General features: G+C 49.4%; 1 protein-coding gene across 3 annotated transcripts in view; it reads left to right on the top strand.

Annotated features, from left to right (window-relative positions):
- Nucleotides 1-1,895: 1,895 nt before the first annotated feature.
- Nucleotides 1,896-14,610, top strand: part of RBM25 (RNA binding motif protein 25) — a 228,273-nt gene continuing 215,558 nt past the window's right edge. The window contains exon 1 of one of the 3 annotated variants that reach the window (XM_063947680.1): nt 1,896-2,091. Coding sequence is in view for 2 of the 3 variants with exons in the window: in XM_063947679.1 (XP_063803749.1) it covers nt 2,521-2,538 (18 nt within the window). In the remaining variant the exon portion in view is untranslated. Of the gene's footprint in view, nt 2,092-2,172; nt 2,539-14,610 lie in introns of those variants that run through there. The other 2 variants (XM_063947679.1, XM_063947678.1) reach the window with 2 other exon arrangements.

Raw genomic sequence — 14,610 nt, 5'->3', positions numbered from 1 at the left:
GAAGATCAGATATTAGATAAATGAGAAATAAAGGGGATATAAGCATTAATTGATTATATGGATGTAGAGCAATTGGTAGAATATAGGGATGTGTTATATATTAGCTAAATGTAATTGAGCAAAAATATACGAAATAGAAGAGTGAACACATAAAATAAAATATAACACTTGAAGGTAATACGGTAATACGGAGGGGTATAAAAGATGCATAAATTAATATATAAACTAAGGGAAATAAGAAACACAAGGGTAATGGATTTTGGAAGATATGGTTTAAGATGGGTGTAGTACGGGTGACCGGCGGTCTCCTGACCGCCGGTCACCTTACCAACGCCGGGATCCCGGCAGCATACCGACGCCGGGATCCCGGCGGGGAGGGGCGAGTGCAGCAAGCCCCTTGCGGGCTCGCTGCGCTCGCCACGCTGCGCTCGCCACGCTGCGGGCTCGGTGGCGACCTGCGGTCGCCACGGGATCTATTCCCACTCTATGGGTGTCGTGGACACCCACAAGTGGAAATAGTCCCTGTTGGTCGGCATGCCGACCATTGGGATAGTGAGCCGCGGGGCTCACGGAGGAGGTCATGTGACTGTCGGTCAGCCGACCGGCGGTCACATGACTACCACCCGTTTAAGATATGTGCAATGCATAAAGAAAAAATGGAATATAAATGTTGTATGTATGAAAGATGTAAAAATGTTGTAAATGTATTAAATGTTTAATGTATATTTTGATGTTATGTAAAAAGGAAATTAATAAAGAAAACTCAATTTAAAAGAAATTAGCAGAATCAGAGAAAAACTATTAGAAAAAGCTGAAAAGCTATTAGAAATTGGACCTAAAAACGTTGACGCTACCTTTACTTTGCTGATGGTCTGATCAATACATTTTCTGTCCTCCACTCCCCTCTCTGCCACTCTGGAGTGCAGGGCCGGGGGCATTCAGGATTTTGCTATGGGGCCCACAAGGTCTAGTTACGCCTCTGAGTACGCGTTTTAATGTTCTGCACAAGTTCAATTATGTTCAGTGGTAGTTACCCTAAGCCAGGGGGTCCCATGTTCTGAATTTAAACCAACTTCTTGACATACATATAGGCCCTCATTCCGAGTTGATCGGTCGCAAGGCGAATTTAGCAGAGTTACACACGCTAAGCCGCCGCCTACTGGGAGTGAATCTTAGCTTCTTAAAATTGCGACCGATGTATTCGCAATAATGCGATTACTAACTACTTAGCAGTTTCAGAGTAGCTCCAGACTTACTCTGCCTGTGCGATCATTTCAGTGCTTGTCGTTCCTGGTTGACGTCACAAACACACCCAGCGTTCGCCCAGGCACTCCCACCGTTTCTCCGGCCACTCCTGCGTTTTTTCCGGAAACGGTAGCGTTTTCAGCCACACGCCCCTGAAACGCCGTGTTTCCGCCCAGTAACACCCATTTCCTGTCAATCACATTACGTTCGCCGGAGCGAAGAAAAAGCCGTGAGTAAAAATACTTTCTTCATAGTAAAGTTACTTGGCGCAGTCGCAGTGCGAACATTGCGCATGCGTACTAAGCGGATTTTCACTGCGATGCGATGAAAAATACCGAGCGAACAACTCGGAATGAGGGCCATAGTAAGCAGCTACAGTTTTAGCAATTGGTCTGCAATTCTCATTTTTTCTTCATATATCAATGTCAGAAGAAAAAGTGTTTTTAGGTAGCAGGAAAAAAATAATAATAAAATAATAATAATAATAATAATAATAATAATAATAATAATAATAATAATAAAAAAAAAGTATGAGTCCAACAGTGCCGCAGCCCCTCTACCCTCACAAACATGTCACCCGCTGCCCTCATGTCCCTCTACCAAGATGGCGCCATGAGCTCCCCCTGCGGGAACGCGCGCAGACTCCCCGCCCTCTGTGCCGCGCTGCATGCTGGGACTGGCGAACGGCGCTGCGGCGTGAGTGCGGCCTAGCAGAGGAGGTTGTGTGGTGCTGCATCGCGGGCGAAGATACTGACCGTGTCCTGATAGGAGAGAGCCCCCGAGACCTGAGCCGATTATCCCGGCTATCAGAGGAGTGAGGAAGTGGCCGCTGCCTGGCGGGAGTGGGTGAGTAGTGCGGGCGCCGGACCCGCGCACACGGGCTCTACCTCAAGGCGCCTCTGCCGGGGTGACCGGAGCAGCCCATCCCTCCCTCTACGTTCCCGTTCCGCCATCTCGGAGCACAATGGGACTGTACCGAGCATCGCCATTCACCCCGGGCCTGGAACGGTACCGTCAGTGCGGGCGGGAATCTCCCCCCCTACTGTTGTAGCATAATGCCCGGTCCCGTCATTATGTAGCTGGTGGTGAGGGCCCCAGACTGTGGCCCTATGGACATATCCCTGTGTGAGCAGAGGAGCCGCATCTATCGGGCTTCTTCCGCTGTGTGACCCATGTATCACTCCGCGTTATCTCTGCTGCCTCTGTAAGGGCAAGCGTGTGGGGTATCCCCCGAAAACAGCCATGTTCGTAGCTAACGACGTATAGCCAGGATGCATGAATGGGGGATCACAGGTGATAGCTGCTATGTATGATCCCCTATTTCCATTTGCAGATTCTTCCCCCACAGGTTTCTATGGTGGCTGCTAAATTGTGAAATTTACTGGAGCTTGTCCCTGGTACAGAACGCCATCTCCACATGACATTAGCCCATAGTAGCTTAGTGGCAACTGTAGCACATTTCTTTTTCGAAGAAGGATCCTTTGGATGCCACCCCATCAGCTCATACTGACTCGTGCAGTCTTATAGCTGCCCATGCAGCTAGCTGTTTCTAAACCCAGGAGCAAATTGATAGCGACAGCGGTTCCAACTCTTTTCCATGTCAGGGCTATTTTTACAAGCTTTGTTCTGGCACTAATTGTTGATAATTACAGGGGAGAATATTCATGGGCAGCGGCAGTCCACAGATCAAATAGGTGAGCCACACATCAAATAGGTGAGCCACGCCAACTGCCAGTGAGTCCCGACCGGCTGTGTTTGGCAGTGTTTTTGGTGACAGTTGGTGTGACTCCCCTTTTTGAATTGTGGACAGGCCCACCTCTGGTGGCACCACTGTTCCTGTGGGATGTGAAAAATGTGCTTTTAAGTGTATAAGCAAGCATAGTGGATAGGTGGAATATCTTTCCATCAGAGGTGGTAGAAACTAAGGGGCCCTACTCACTGGCTGACCCGCCGCCGAGCTGCCCGACGGCGGATACGGCCGACGAGCGACCCGGCGGCGGGGGGGCAGTGACGGGGGGAGTGAAGTTTCTTCACTCCCCCCGTCACGCGGCTGCATTGAAGTGCAGGCAAATATGGACGAGATCGTCCATATTGGCCTGCATGCACAGCCGACGGGAGACCAGCGATGAACGAGCGCGGGGCCGCGCATCGTTCATCGCTGGAGTCTCCACACTGAAAGATATGAACGAGTTCTCGTTCATTTATGAACGAGATCGTTCATATCTTTCTAAAAATCGGCCAGTGTGTAGGGCCTATAAGATAATAAAGAAATTGAAACATGCTTGGGATAGACATAATATCCTTACAAAGAACTAAAGCTGGCGGCATCGGCAAAGTCATGTACACTTGCCAATGCCGGGTGGGGGAAATACAGCATGACCCTTGCTGGCGATATTGCCAGCTGATGGTTGATGTTGCTGACGATGCACAGGAGTGCGCATTGTCAGCGACATAGCATACCTCCCAGCATGACCCTTTCCAGGAGGGTCACAATGCTCTGCTTCTGGACTTTTCTCTTAATATATGATTGCCAGCACCTGTTTTAAACAGGTTACTGAATAAGAAAGGTGTTTCAGCGCAGGTGATGGCAATCCTAAATTAGGAGAGAGGTGCAGGAGCAGAGCATTCTGTCCGTCCTGGAGAGGGTCATGTTGGGAGGTATGACACAGTGCATAAACACTAGAACGATATTTTGAACGTTGTCTGTATCTGCCACTTTATCGTCTAGTGTGTTCCCAGCATAAGGATCAAATACAATTGAGGTTTCCAAAAGGTAAAAAAATGGGCAGCCTAGATTGGCCAAGTGGTTTTTATCTGCCGTCAAGTTTTGTTTCTATGCCGCATGGCCATCCACTGATGCTTCTAGAGCACCAGCATAGAATGTAGTGCTGAATGGTATAAGATAACATACCCATGTGGTAGAGGTGCTGGTCCTGCTCAAATGTGCATACAATTAATTAGGGGAATTCATTCGATTTTTATAGACACAATTTGCTATTCCAGAACAGTAAATTGCATCTATCTACAGTACATAGCATTTGCCATAAGAACATTTGCGATACTGAGGCTAGTGAAATTGACCAATGATGTGCGGGAATCGCAGTTTATAAATATGGTAGCTGCTGGTGGGAAACATGTTGGTTTAATTCATTGTGCTGTCCCCAAACATTGTTCTGCAAAAATAAATTCTAAACAATAAAGGAATCAAACGTTGGCAGAGATCTCTGTAGCTTTCAGGCAGCTTATGAAATATATCACTAAAGATGTTATTTGTAGGTCACAGGTTGCCAGTAAGCTATAAAATAGGACATGGCATGCATCGTGTTAAATTTTATAGTGACAGAATAATGCTATGCATAGACTTTGGATAAAGTCCTTTCATATTTTCTCTTGCGTCCTAGAGGATGCTGGGGACTCCAAAAGGACCATGGGGTATAGACGGGATCTGCAGGAGCTTGGGCACACTTAAAAGACTTAATCTGTGTGTGAACTGGCCCCTCCCTCTATGCCCCTCCTCCAGACCCCAGTTAGACTTTGTGCCCAGGAGTGATTGGATGCACACTAGGGGAGCTCTACTGAGTTTCTCTAGAAAAGACTTTGTTAGGTTTTTTATTTTCATGGAGACCTGCTGGCTACAGGCTCCCTGCAGCGTGGGAGTGAGGGGAGAGGAGCAGACCTACTTCTTCTTAGTTAAGGGCTCTGCTTCTCGGCTACTGGACATTGGCTCCAGAGGGTTCGATCACTTGGTGCGCCTAGCTGCTTGTTCCCGGAGCCACGCCGTCACCCCCTCACAGAAGCCAGAAGAAAGAAGTCGGGTGAGCAGATGGGGGGGGTGGGGGGGGGGGGCGGCGCAGTGTGGTGCTTATTATCATTACAAAGCAGTGCTGGGTACATATATCTTTTCTTGGGATATATGGGCGCTGGGGTGTGGGCTGGCATACTCCCTCTGTCCTCTATCTGGGCTTCATTGTGGGTCTGTCACCTAGCTGGGACGTTGTGTGTGTTGTTGTGTGTCGGTACTACGTGTCGGCATGTCTGAGGCTGAATATTATTCACCAGAGGAGGTTATTGGGGGAGCGGATGCGGGGCTAGATTTGGGACTGTCGACGCAGCCGACACCTGATTTTCTCGCATTGCTCAATACTATAAATTCGAATGTTGCTTCTTTATCAAAGAGGTTAGATAAGTCTGAGTCACAGACGCAGGTGTGGAAAAAGTCCATGGAAGAGGCTTTGTCTCAGGTTCAGACCCCATCCGGGTCACAAAAGCGGCCATTTACTCAGGTGGTAGATACTGATACCGACACGGACTCTGATTCCGATGTCGATTTCACTGAGGCTGCTTTACATCCACGGTTAGTTAAGAGTATTCAGTACATGATTGTGGCTATAAAAGATGTTTTACACATTTCTGATGAACCTGCGGTACAGGAAACAAGGATTTGCTTGTTCAAGGGAAAAAAACCTGAGGTGAAGTTTGCCCCCTCTCATGAAATGAATATTCTTTGTGAAAAAGCTTGGGAGTCGCCGGATAAGAGGTGGCAGATTCCCAAGAGAATTTACATGCCGTATCCTTTCCCCTCTGATGACGGGGAAAAATGGGAAGCGTCTCCAAATGTTGACAAAGCTCTATCTCGTTTGTCTAAGAAATTGGCACTTCCGTCCCCTGACACGGCAGCTCTCAAGGATCCGGCGGATCGCAAGCTGGAGACGTCTTTGAAGTCCATTTTCGCTAATTCGGGTGCATTGCTCAGACCTGCTGTGGCGTCGGTATGGGTGAGTAGTGCTATTGCTAAATGGGCTGAGAATTTAGCTAATGATATGGATACCCTTGATAAAGATAATGTCCTTTTGACTCTCTGTTATATCAAGGACGCTGCAGATTACCTGAAGGATGCGGCGAGGGACGTCTGTCTCTTGGGTTCAAGAACCAATGCCATGTCGATATCAGCCAGGAGGGCGTTGTGGATCCATCAATGGAACGCTGATGCCGACTCCAAGAGGGCTATGGAAGCGTTACCCTTCAAAGGTACTGTCTTGTTTGGGGACGGCTTGGCTGACCTCGTCTCGACCGCGACTGCGGGTAAGTCCTCTTTTCTTCCTTATGTTCCCACACAACAGAAAAAGGCACCACATCAGCAAATGCAGTCCTTTTGTCACAATAAATACAGGCGTGGAAAAGGTTCGTCCTTCCTCGCTTCAAAGGGTAGAGGAAGGGGAAGGAAACCTCCTGCAGGCTCAGGCGCCCAGGACCAAAAGTCCTCCCCTGCTGCTACCAAGTCCACCGCATGACGCTGGGGCTTCCCTGGGGGAGTCCGGACCGGTGGGGGGCCGTCTACGAATATTCAGTCAGGTCTGTATTCAATCAGACCTGGATCCTTGGGTCCTAGAGATTGTGTCTCAGGGATACAAACTGGAGTTTCAGGAGATACCCCCTCACCGGTTCTTCATTTCGGCATTACCAGTAGCTCTTCCGGACAGGGAGGTGGTGCTGGCAGCGATTCAAAAATTGTGTCTACAGAGGATCAATGTTCCCGTTCCCTCGTCCCAGCGGGGGGAGGGGTTCTACTCGAGCCTCTTTGTTGTGCCGAAACCGGACGGTTCGGTCAGACCAATTCTGAATCTAAAATCCCTCAATCCATACTTGAAAGTTTTCAAGCTCAAGATGGAATCCCTTCGAGCGGTAATTGCCAGCCTGGAAGGGAGGGATTTTATGGCGTCAGTCGACATAAAGGATGCCTACTTACATGTCCCGATATATCCTTCGCATCATACCTTCCTCAGGTTTGCGATACATGATTCTCATTACCAATTTCAGACGTTGCCGTTTGGGCTCTCCACGGCTCCGAGGATTTTCACCAAAGTCATGGCGGAAATGATGGTTCTCCTTCGCAAACAAGGGGTTACAATTATCCCGTACTTGGACGATCTCCTGATAAAGGCGAGGTCCAAGGAATGGTTGCTGAGAAGTGTAGATTTGTCACTGTCTGTTCTACGACAGCACGGTTGGGTACTCAATTTGCCAAAATCTCAGTTGATTCCGACCACTCCGGCTGCCCCTTCAGGGCATGATTCTGGACACGTATTTACAGAAAGTATTTCTTCCAGAAGAAAAGGCTCTGGAACTGCAGGCGATGGTCAGGGAACTTCTGAGGCCGACGAGTGTGTCAATCCATCACTGTACTCGGGTTCTGGGGAAGATGGTTGCAACGTACGAAGCCATTCCATTTGGCAGGTTTCATGACCGGGTGTTTCAGTGGGACTTGCTGAGCAAATGGTCCGGGTCTCACCTGCACATGCACCGGAAGATAAGTCTATCTCCCAGAGCCAGAATTTCTCTCCTGTGGTGGCTACAAGATCATCACCTCCTAGGGGGACGCCGGTTCGGTATCCAGGATTGGGTGCTTCTAACAACAGATGCAAGTCTCCGGGGCTGGGGCGCAGTCACCCGAGGAAGAAACTTCCAGGGGAAATGGTCTCTCTAGGAAGCCAGTCTCCACATAAATGTTCATGAGTTAAGAGCCATTTACAACGGCCTGCTGCAAGCAAGAAGCCTTCTTCAGGGTCGACCTGTCCTGGTACAGGTGGCGCATATAAACCGTCAAGGCGGAACAAGGAGCCGAGCGGCAATGGCGGAGGCCACAAGAATCCTTCGCTGGGCTGAACAACACGTGAGCGCCCTGTCAGCAGTCTTCCTACCGGGAGTGGACAACTGGGAAGCAGATTTCCTCAGCAGACACTATCTCCATCCGGGAGAGTGGGCTCTTCACCAAGAGGTATTTGCAGAGGTGACAAAACGTTGGGGAATTCTGTTGATCGACATGATGGCGTCTCGTCTCAACAAGAAGCTCCCGAGGTATTGTTCCAGGTCAAGGGACCCCCAAGCCAGTGCAGTGGATGCCCTGGTGTCTCCGTGGGTTTTCCAGTCGGTGTATGTGTTCCCTCCACTTCCTCTCATTCCAAAGATACTGGGGATCATTCGACGAGCAAGGGTTCAGGCGATTCTCGTCGTTCCAGATTGGTCAAGAAAGGCCTGGTACCCGGATCTTCAGGAATTACAGGTGGAAGATCCTTGGCCGCTTCCTCTAAGAGTGGACCTGTTGTTGCAGGGTCTATGCGTGTTTCCAGACTTACCGCGGCTGCGTTTGACGGCATGGAGGTTGAGCGCCAGATCTTAGCTTGTAAGGGTATTCCCAGGGAGGTAATTCCAACTCTCATTAAGGCTAGGAAGGAGGTTACGGCGAAGCATTATCACCGTATTTGGAGAAAGTATGTTTCCTGGTGTGAGTCTAAAATGGCTCCTGTGGAAGATTTTCACTTGGGTCGCTTTCTCCACTTTTTACAGGCGGGAGTAGATGCAGGCCTGAAATTGGGTTCCATCAAAGTGCAGATTTCGGCTTTGTCTATTTTCTTTCAAATAGAGTTAGCTGTCCTCCCAGAGGTTCAGACTTTTGTGAAAGGAGTAATGCATATCAACCCTCCGTTTGTGCCTCCTGTAGCTCCATGGGACCTTGATGTAGTCTTACAGTTTCTCATGTCTTCCTGGTTTGAACCTTTGCATAAGGTTGAGTTGAAATTTCTCACTTGGAAGGTAGTTACGCTATTGGCACTGGCGTCTGCCAGGTGGGTGTCAGAGTTGGCGGCCTTATCTCATAAGAGCCCGTACTTGATTTTTCATTCGGATAGGGCGGAATTGAGGACTCGTCAACAATTTCTGCCGAAGGTGGTTTCTTCATTTCACATTAACCAACCTATTGTGGTCCCGGTGGCTACGGAAGCTGTGGCGATTCCAAATTCTCTGGATGTTGTAAGAGCGTTGAAGATCTACGTCACTAGGACAGCTATTGCTAGGAAAACTGAGGCGCTGTTTGTCTTGTATGCTTCCAACAAAATTGGTCATCTTGCTTCAAAACAGTCTATTGCACGCTGGATTTGTAGTACGATTCAGCAGGCTCATTCTTCGGCCGGACTACCGGTGCCGAAGTCAGTAAAAGCCCATTCTACCAGGAAAGTGGGCTCATCTTGGGCGGCTGCCCGAGGCGTCTCGGCGTTACAGCTTTGCCGAGCAGCTACTTGGTCGGGTTCAAACACTTTTGCTAAGTTCTATAAGTTTGATACCCTGGCCGATGAGGACCTTGCGTTTGCTCAGTCGGTGCTGCAGAGTCGTCCGCACTCTCCCGCCCGTTCTGGAGCTTTGGTATAATCCCCATGGTCCTTTTGGAGTCCCCAGCATCCTCTAGGACGTAAGAGAAAATAGGATTTTGGTACCTACCGGTAAATCCTTTTCTCCTAGTCCGTAGAGGATGCTGGGCTCCCGTACCAGTGCGGACTATTGCTTGCAGTGTTTTCTTGCTGGTTAAATTAATTTATACACGGGTTGTGTATTTCTTGTTTCAGCTTGTTGCTGGTGTTAATTCATACTGTTATCTGGTTTAAAGTTACTCCGGTTGTACGGTATGTTTGTAGTGTGGGCTGGTATGTTTGTAGCCCTTGGTTTAAACAAAAATCTTTTCCTCGAAATGTCCGTCTCTCCTGGGCACAGTTCCTATAACTGGGGTCTGGAGGAGGGGCATAGAGGGAGGGGCAGTTCACACCCATATTAAGTCTTTTAGTGTGCCCAAGCTCCTGCGGATCCCGTCTATACCCCATGGTCCTTTTGGAGTCCCAGCATCCTCTATGGACTAGGAGAAAAGGATTTACCGGTAGGTACCAAAATCCTATTTCCCCCCCCTTCTCTTACGTCCTAGAGGATACTGGGGTCCACTTAGTACCATGGGGTATAGACGGGTCCACTAGGAGCCATGAGCACTTTAACAATTTGATAGTGTGGGCTGGCTTCTCCCTCTGTGCCCCTCCTACCAGACTCGGTTCAGAAAATGTGCCCGGGGGAGCCGGTCTCGCTGAAGGAAGCTCCTGAAGAGTTTTCTGCGTTTATTTTATGTTATTTTCAGGCAGGGCTGGATGGCACCAGCCTGCCTGCTTCGTGGGACTTAAGGGGGGGGGGGCGGCAACAGCCCAACCTCTTGAAGGGTTAATGGTTCGGTTCCCCGTCGACAGGACACTGAGCTCCCGAGGGACCTATTCGCAAGCCCATCACGCCGCCACCCCTAACAGAGCCAGAAGAGTGGTGAGTACTGATCTGGCTTCCCGGCTAGTGGGGCGCCGGCCATTATGGCGGCATGAGGATACGGAGACGCACAGCTTCTAAACAGGGCGGAATGCGTCTCCGGACACGGTACACAACTGCGTCCCCGTACACTGTACACAGTACCACTACTGGCACAACAGCCTTAAAAATGTTTTTCTCCATTTTAAGCACCAGATTCCTCAGCTAGTATAAAAAAAAAAAGCGGGAAGACCGCGCGCCATTGAAGGGGTGGGGCTTCAGTATGAGAGTATTCAGCAGCTCACCAGCGCCATTTTCCCTCTGCAGTGGACACAGATGCTGACAGGACAGGGACGCGCAGCTCCTCCAGTGTGACTCCAAATTACCTCAGCGGTACCAGGGGGTCATAGCAGTGGGAGAGCAATTACTAGCGTACTAAGTCCCCTATCAGGGTACTTAGTCTGTGACCCAGCTAAGCTTGGAATTAGCGATAAGGGCGCGGTGGGGGCTGGCTCCAAACATCTGTGTCTTCCTGAAGTGCTCTTTGTGGGTTCATTGTGCTTAACCTTTCCTCTGTCTGTGTGTGTGTGCTGTCACATTACATTGTCAGGCAAAGAGTGTGTGTCTTGTACCGCAGTGTGTTCCTCTTCACCAGGGGGCTCACTACTTGGGTACTCGGGGTTCACAGACTAGTGGGGCTGAACCGGAATGGGTTAATTCTCTTAAGGGAATGATATCAACTCTTTCTACAAAATTGTCCCGCAATGAGAAAGAGACACAATACTTAAAACAGACTGTGGATGAGTTTATGAACAGAGACTCGGTCCCCAAAACAGCGTCTCAATCCCCTCCCATTTGTCCACAAAAGCGATATCTGGCCCATATCCTGCAGTTTGACTCTGACAGGTCAGACATGGAGGAGGGGGAGGTGGACTCAGAGGGGGGATGCTACTCTATCACAGGAAATAGAGGCTCTTATAGAGGCTATCAGAGATGTTCTGCATATTCCTGATAAGGTGTCAGAGGAGTGTGAGGAATCTTATTTTAATGTAAAAAAAGAAGTCCTCATTCACTTTTTCCTGCATCAAAGGAATTGAATATCCCGTTTGAAGAACCCTGGGTTAATCCTGATAAGAAGTTTCAGATCCCTAAAAGGTTGCTCTCATCTTTTCCTTTTCCTCTGGAGGATAGCAAAAAAATGGGAAAATCCACCGATAGTGAACGCATCAGTCTCTAGGCTGTCACGTAAAATCGTATTGCCTGTTCCTGGTGCAGCCTCCCTGAAAGACACAGTTGATCGTAAAATTGATACTACACTCAAATCATTGTACACAGCTGCGGGGGTGTCCCAAAGACCCACTATTGCATGTGCGTGGATCACTAAAGCTATTGCAAAATGGTCAGGTAACCTAATTGAGGGGTTAGATTCCTAGTCTAGGGGGGATGTTGTCTTACTCCTGTAGCATATACAGGACTCTGCAAACTTCATGGTGGAAACCATAAAGGAAATAGGCGTGCTTAATGCATGCACCACCGCTATGGCAGTGTCTGCATGCAGGGGCTTGTGGCTACGCCAGTGGACTGCTGATGCGGATTCCAGGAAAGGAGTGGAAGGCCTACCATTCACAGGAGAGGCCTTGTTCGGAGATGAATTGGACAAATGGATCTCCACAGCTATTACGGGTAAGTCTGCGTATCTTCCTTCCGTAGGCCCCCCCCCCCCCCAACCAAGAAGACCTATTCAGCTTCTAAGTTAGTCTTTTTCGGACGGCCAAGTTCAAAAGCAAATCCAGAGGTGCTTCTGCATCCTCCAGCGGTGCAAGAGGTAAACCACGCAAACCAGCAACAGCAGGTGCTCAGGACCAGAGCTCAGGCTCTGCTTCCTCAAAGACTTTAGCATGACGGTGGACCGCAATGCCTGGAAGGCTGTCAGGTGGGAGCTCACCTACAATTCTTCTGTCAAATCTGGTCAAATTCGTGCCAGGATCCCTGGGTCATAAATATTATTTCTCTAACGTCCTAGTGGATGCTGGGGACTCCGTAAGGACCATGGGGAATAGACGGGCTCCACAGGAGACAGGGCACTTTAAGAAAGAATTAGGATACTTGTGTGCACTGGCTCCTCCCTCTATGTCCCTCCTCCAGACCTCAGTTTGAATCTGTGCCCGGACGAGCTAAGTGCACCTTAGTGAGCTCTCCTGAGCTTGCTAGGAAAGAAAGTATTTTGTTAGGATTTTTTATTTTCAGAGAGATCTGCTGGCAACAGACTCTCTGCTACGTGGGACTGAGGGGAGAGAAGCAGCCCTACTCGCTAGAAGATAGGTCCTGCTTCTTAAGCTACTGGACACCATTAGCTCCAGAGGGATCGTACACAGGAAAGCACCCTTGGTCGTCCGATCCCGGAGCCGCGCCGTCGTCCCCCTCGTAGAGCCAGAAGACAGAAGCCGGCGTGAGAAGCAAGAAGACTTCGAAATCGGCGGCAGAAGACTCCAGTCTTCATATGAGGTAGCTGTGCGCCATTGCTCCCACACACTCCGGTCACTGTAGGGTGCAGGGCGCAGGGGGGGGCGCCCTGGCCAGCAATTAGGTACCTCTTGGCAAAAGCAGCATATATACAGTTGGGCACTGTATATATGCATGAGCCCCCGCCATTATTGTTACACAAAACGCGGGACAGAAGCCCGCCGCAGAGGGGGTGGGGCTTCTTCCTCAGCACTCACCAGCGCCATTTTCTCTCCACAGCTCCGCTGAGAGGACGCTCCCCAGGCTCTCCCCTGCAGAATCACGGTAGAAAGAGGGTAAAAAGAGAGGGGGGGCACATAAATTTGGCGCAAAAACAGTTATACAGCAGCTACTGGGTTAACACTAAGTTACTGTGTGACTCCTGGGTAATATAGCGCTGGGGTGTGTGCTGGCATACTCTCTCTCTGTCTCTCCAAAAGGCCTTGTGGGGGAACTGTCTTCAAATAGAGCATCCCCTGTGTGTGTGGTGTGTCGGTACGCTTGTGTCGGCATGTTTGACGAGGAAGGCTATGTGGAAACAGAGCGGGTACAAATGAATGTGGGGTTGCCGCCGACGCGCCGACACTCGATTGGATGGATATGTGGAAGGTTTTAAATTATAATGTTAATTCCTTGCATAAAAGGTTGGATAAAGCTGAAGCCTTGGGACAGTCAGGGTCTCAACCCATGCCTGATCCTACAGCGCAGAGGCCGTCGGGGTCTCAGAAGCGCCGACTATCCCAAGTTGTTGACACAGATATCGACACGGATTCCGACTCCAGTGGCGATGATGCAAAGTTGCAGCCTAAAATGGCTAAAGCCATCCGCTACATGATTATAGCAATGAAAGATGTGTTACACATCACAGAGGAAACCCCAGTCCCTGACAAGAGGGTTTATATGTATGGGGAGAAAAAGGAAGAGTTGACCTTTCCCCCTTCACATGAGTTAAATGAGTTATGTGAAAAGGCTTGGGAATCTCCAGATAGAAAACTGCAGATTTCTAAACGGATGCTTATGGCGTATCCTTTCCCGCCAACGGACAGGTTACGCTGGGAATCCTCCCCTAGGGTAGACAAAGCTTTAACACGCTTATCCAAGAGGGTAGCCCTGCTGTCACAGGATACGGCCACCATAAAAGATGCTGCGGATAGAAAGCAGGAGGGTATCCTGAAGTCCATTTATACACTTTCAGGTACCCTACTAAGGCCGGCGATTGCGTCGGCCTGGATGTGTAGTGCTGTAGCAGCATGGACAGATACCTTATCTGAGGAACTTGATACCTTGGACAAGGATACTATAGTACTGACCCTGGGGCATATAAAAGACGCTGTCCTATATATGAGAGATGCCCAAAGAGACAGCCTACTGGTCTCTAGAATAAATGCAATGTCGATTTCCGCTAGAAGGGTCCTGTGGACTCGGCAATGGACAGGCGATGCCGACTCAAAAAGGCACATGGAGGTTTTACCTTACAGGGGTGAGGAGTTGTTTGGGAACGGTCTCTCGGACCTGGTCTCCACAGCTACGGCTGGAAAGTCAAATTTTTTGCCATATATTCCCTCACAACCTAAGAGAGCACCGTATTACCAAATGCAGTCCTTTCGATCACATAGAGGCAAGAAAGTCCGAGGTGCGTCCTTTCTTGCCAGTGGTAGAGGAAAGAAGCTGCACAATACAGCTAGTTCCCAGGAACAGAAGTCCTCCCCGGCTTCCTCTAAATCCGCCTCATGACGCTGGGGCTCCACAGGCGGAGCC

The sequence above is a fragment of the Pseudophryne corroboree genome, chromosome 12 (genome assembly GCF_028390025.1).
Source record: "Pseudophryne corroboree isolate aPseCor3 chromosome 12, aPseCor3.hap2, whole genome shotgun sequence".
Lineage (NCBI taxonomy): Eukaryota > Metazoa > Chordata > Amphibia > Anura > Myobatrachidae > Pseudophryne > Pseudophryne corroboree.
Note: the sequence above shows the minus strand (reverse complement) of the source record. Positions and strands in the feature narration are given on the sequence as shown.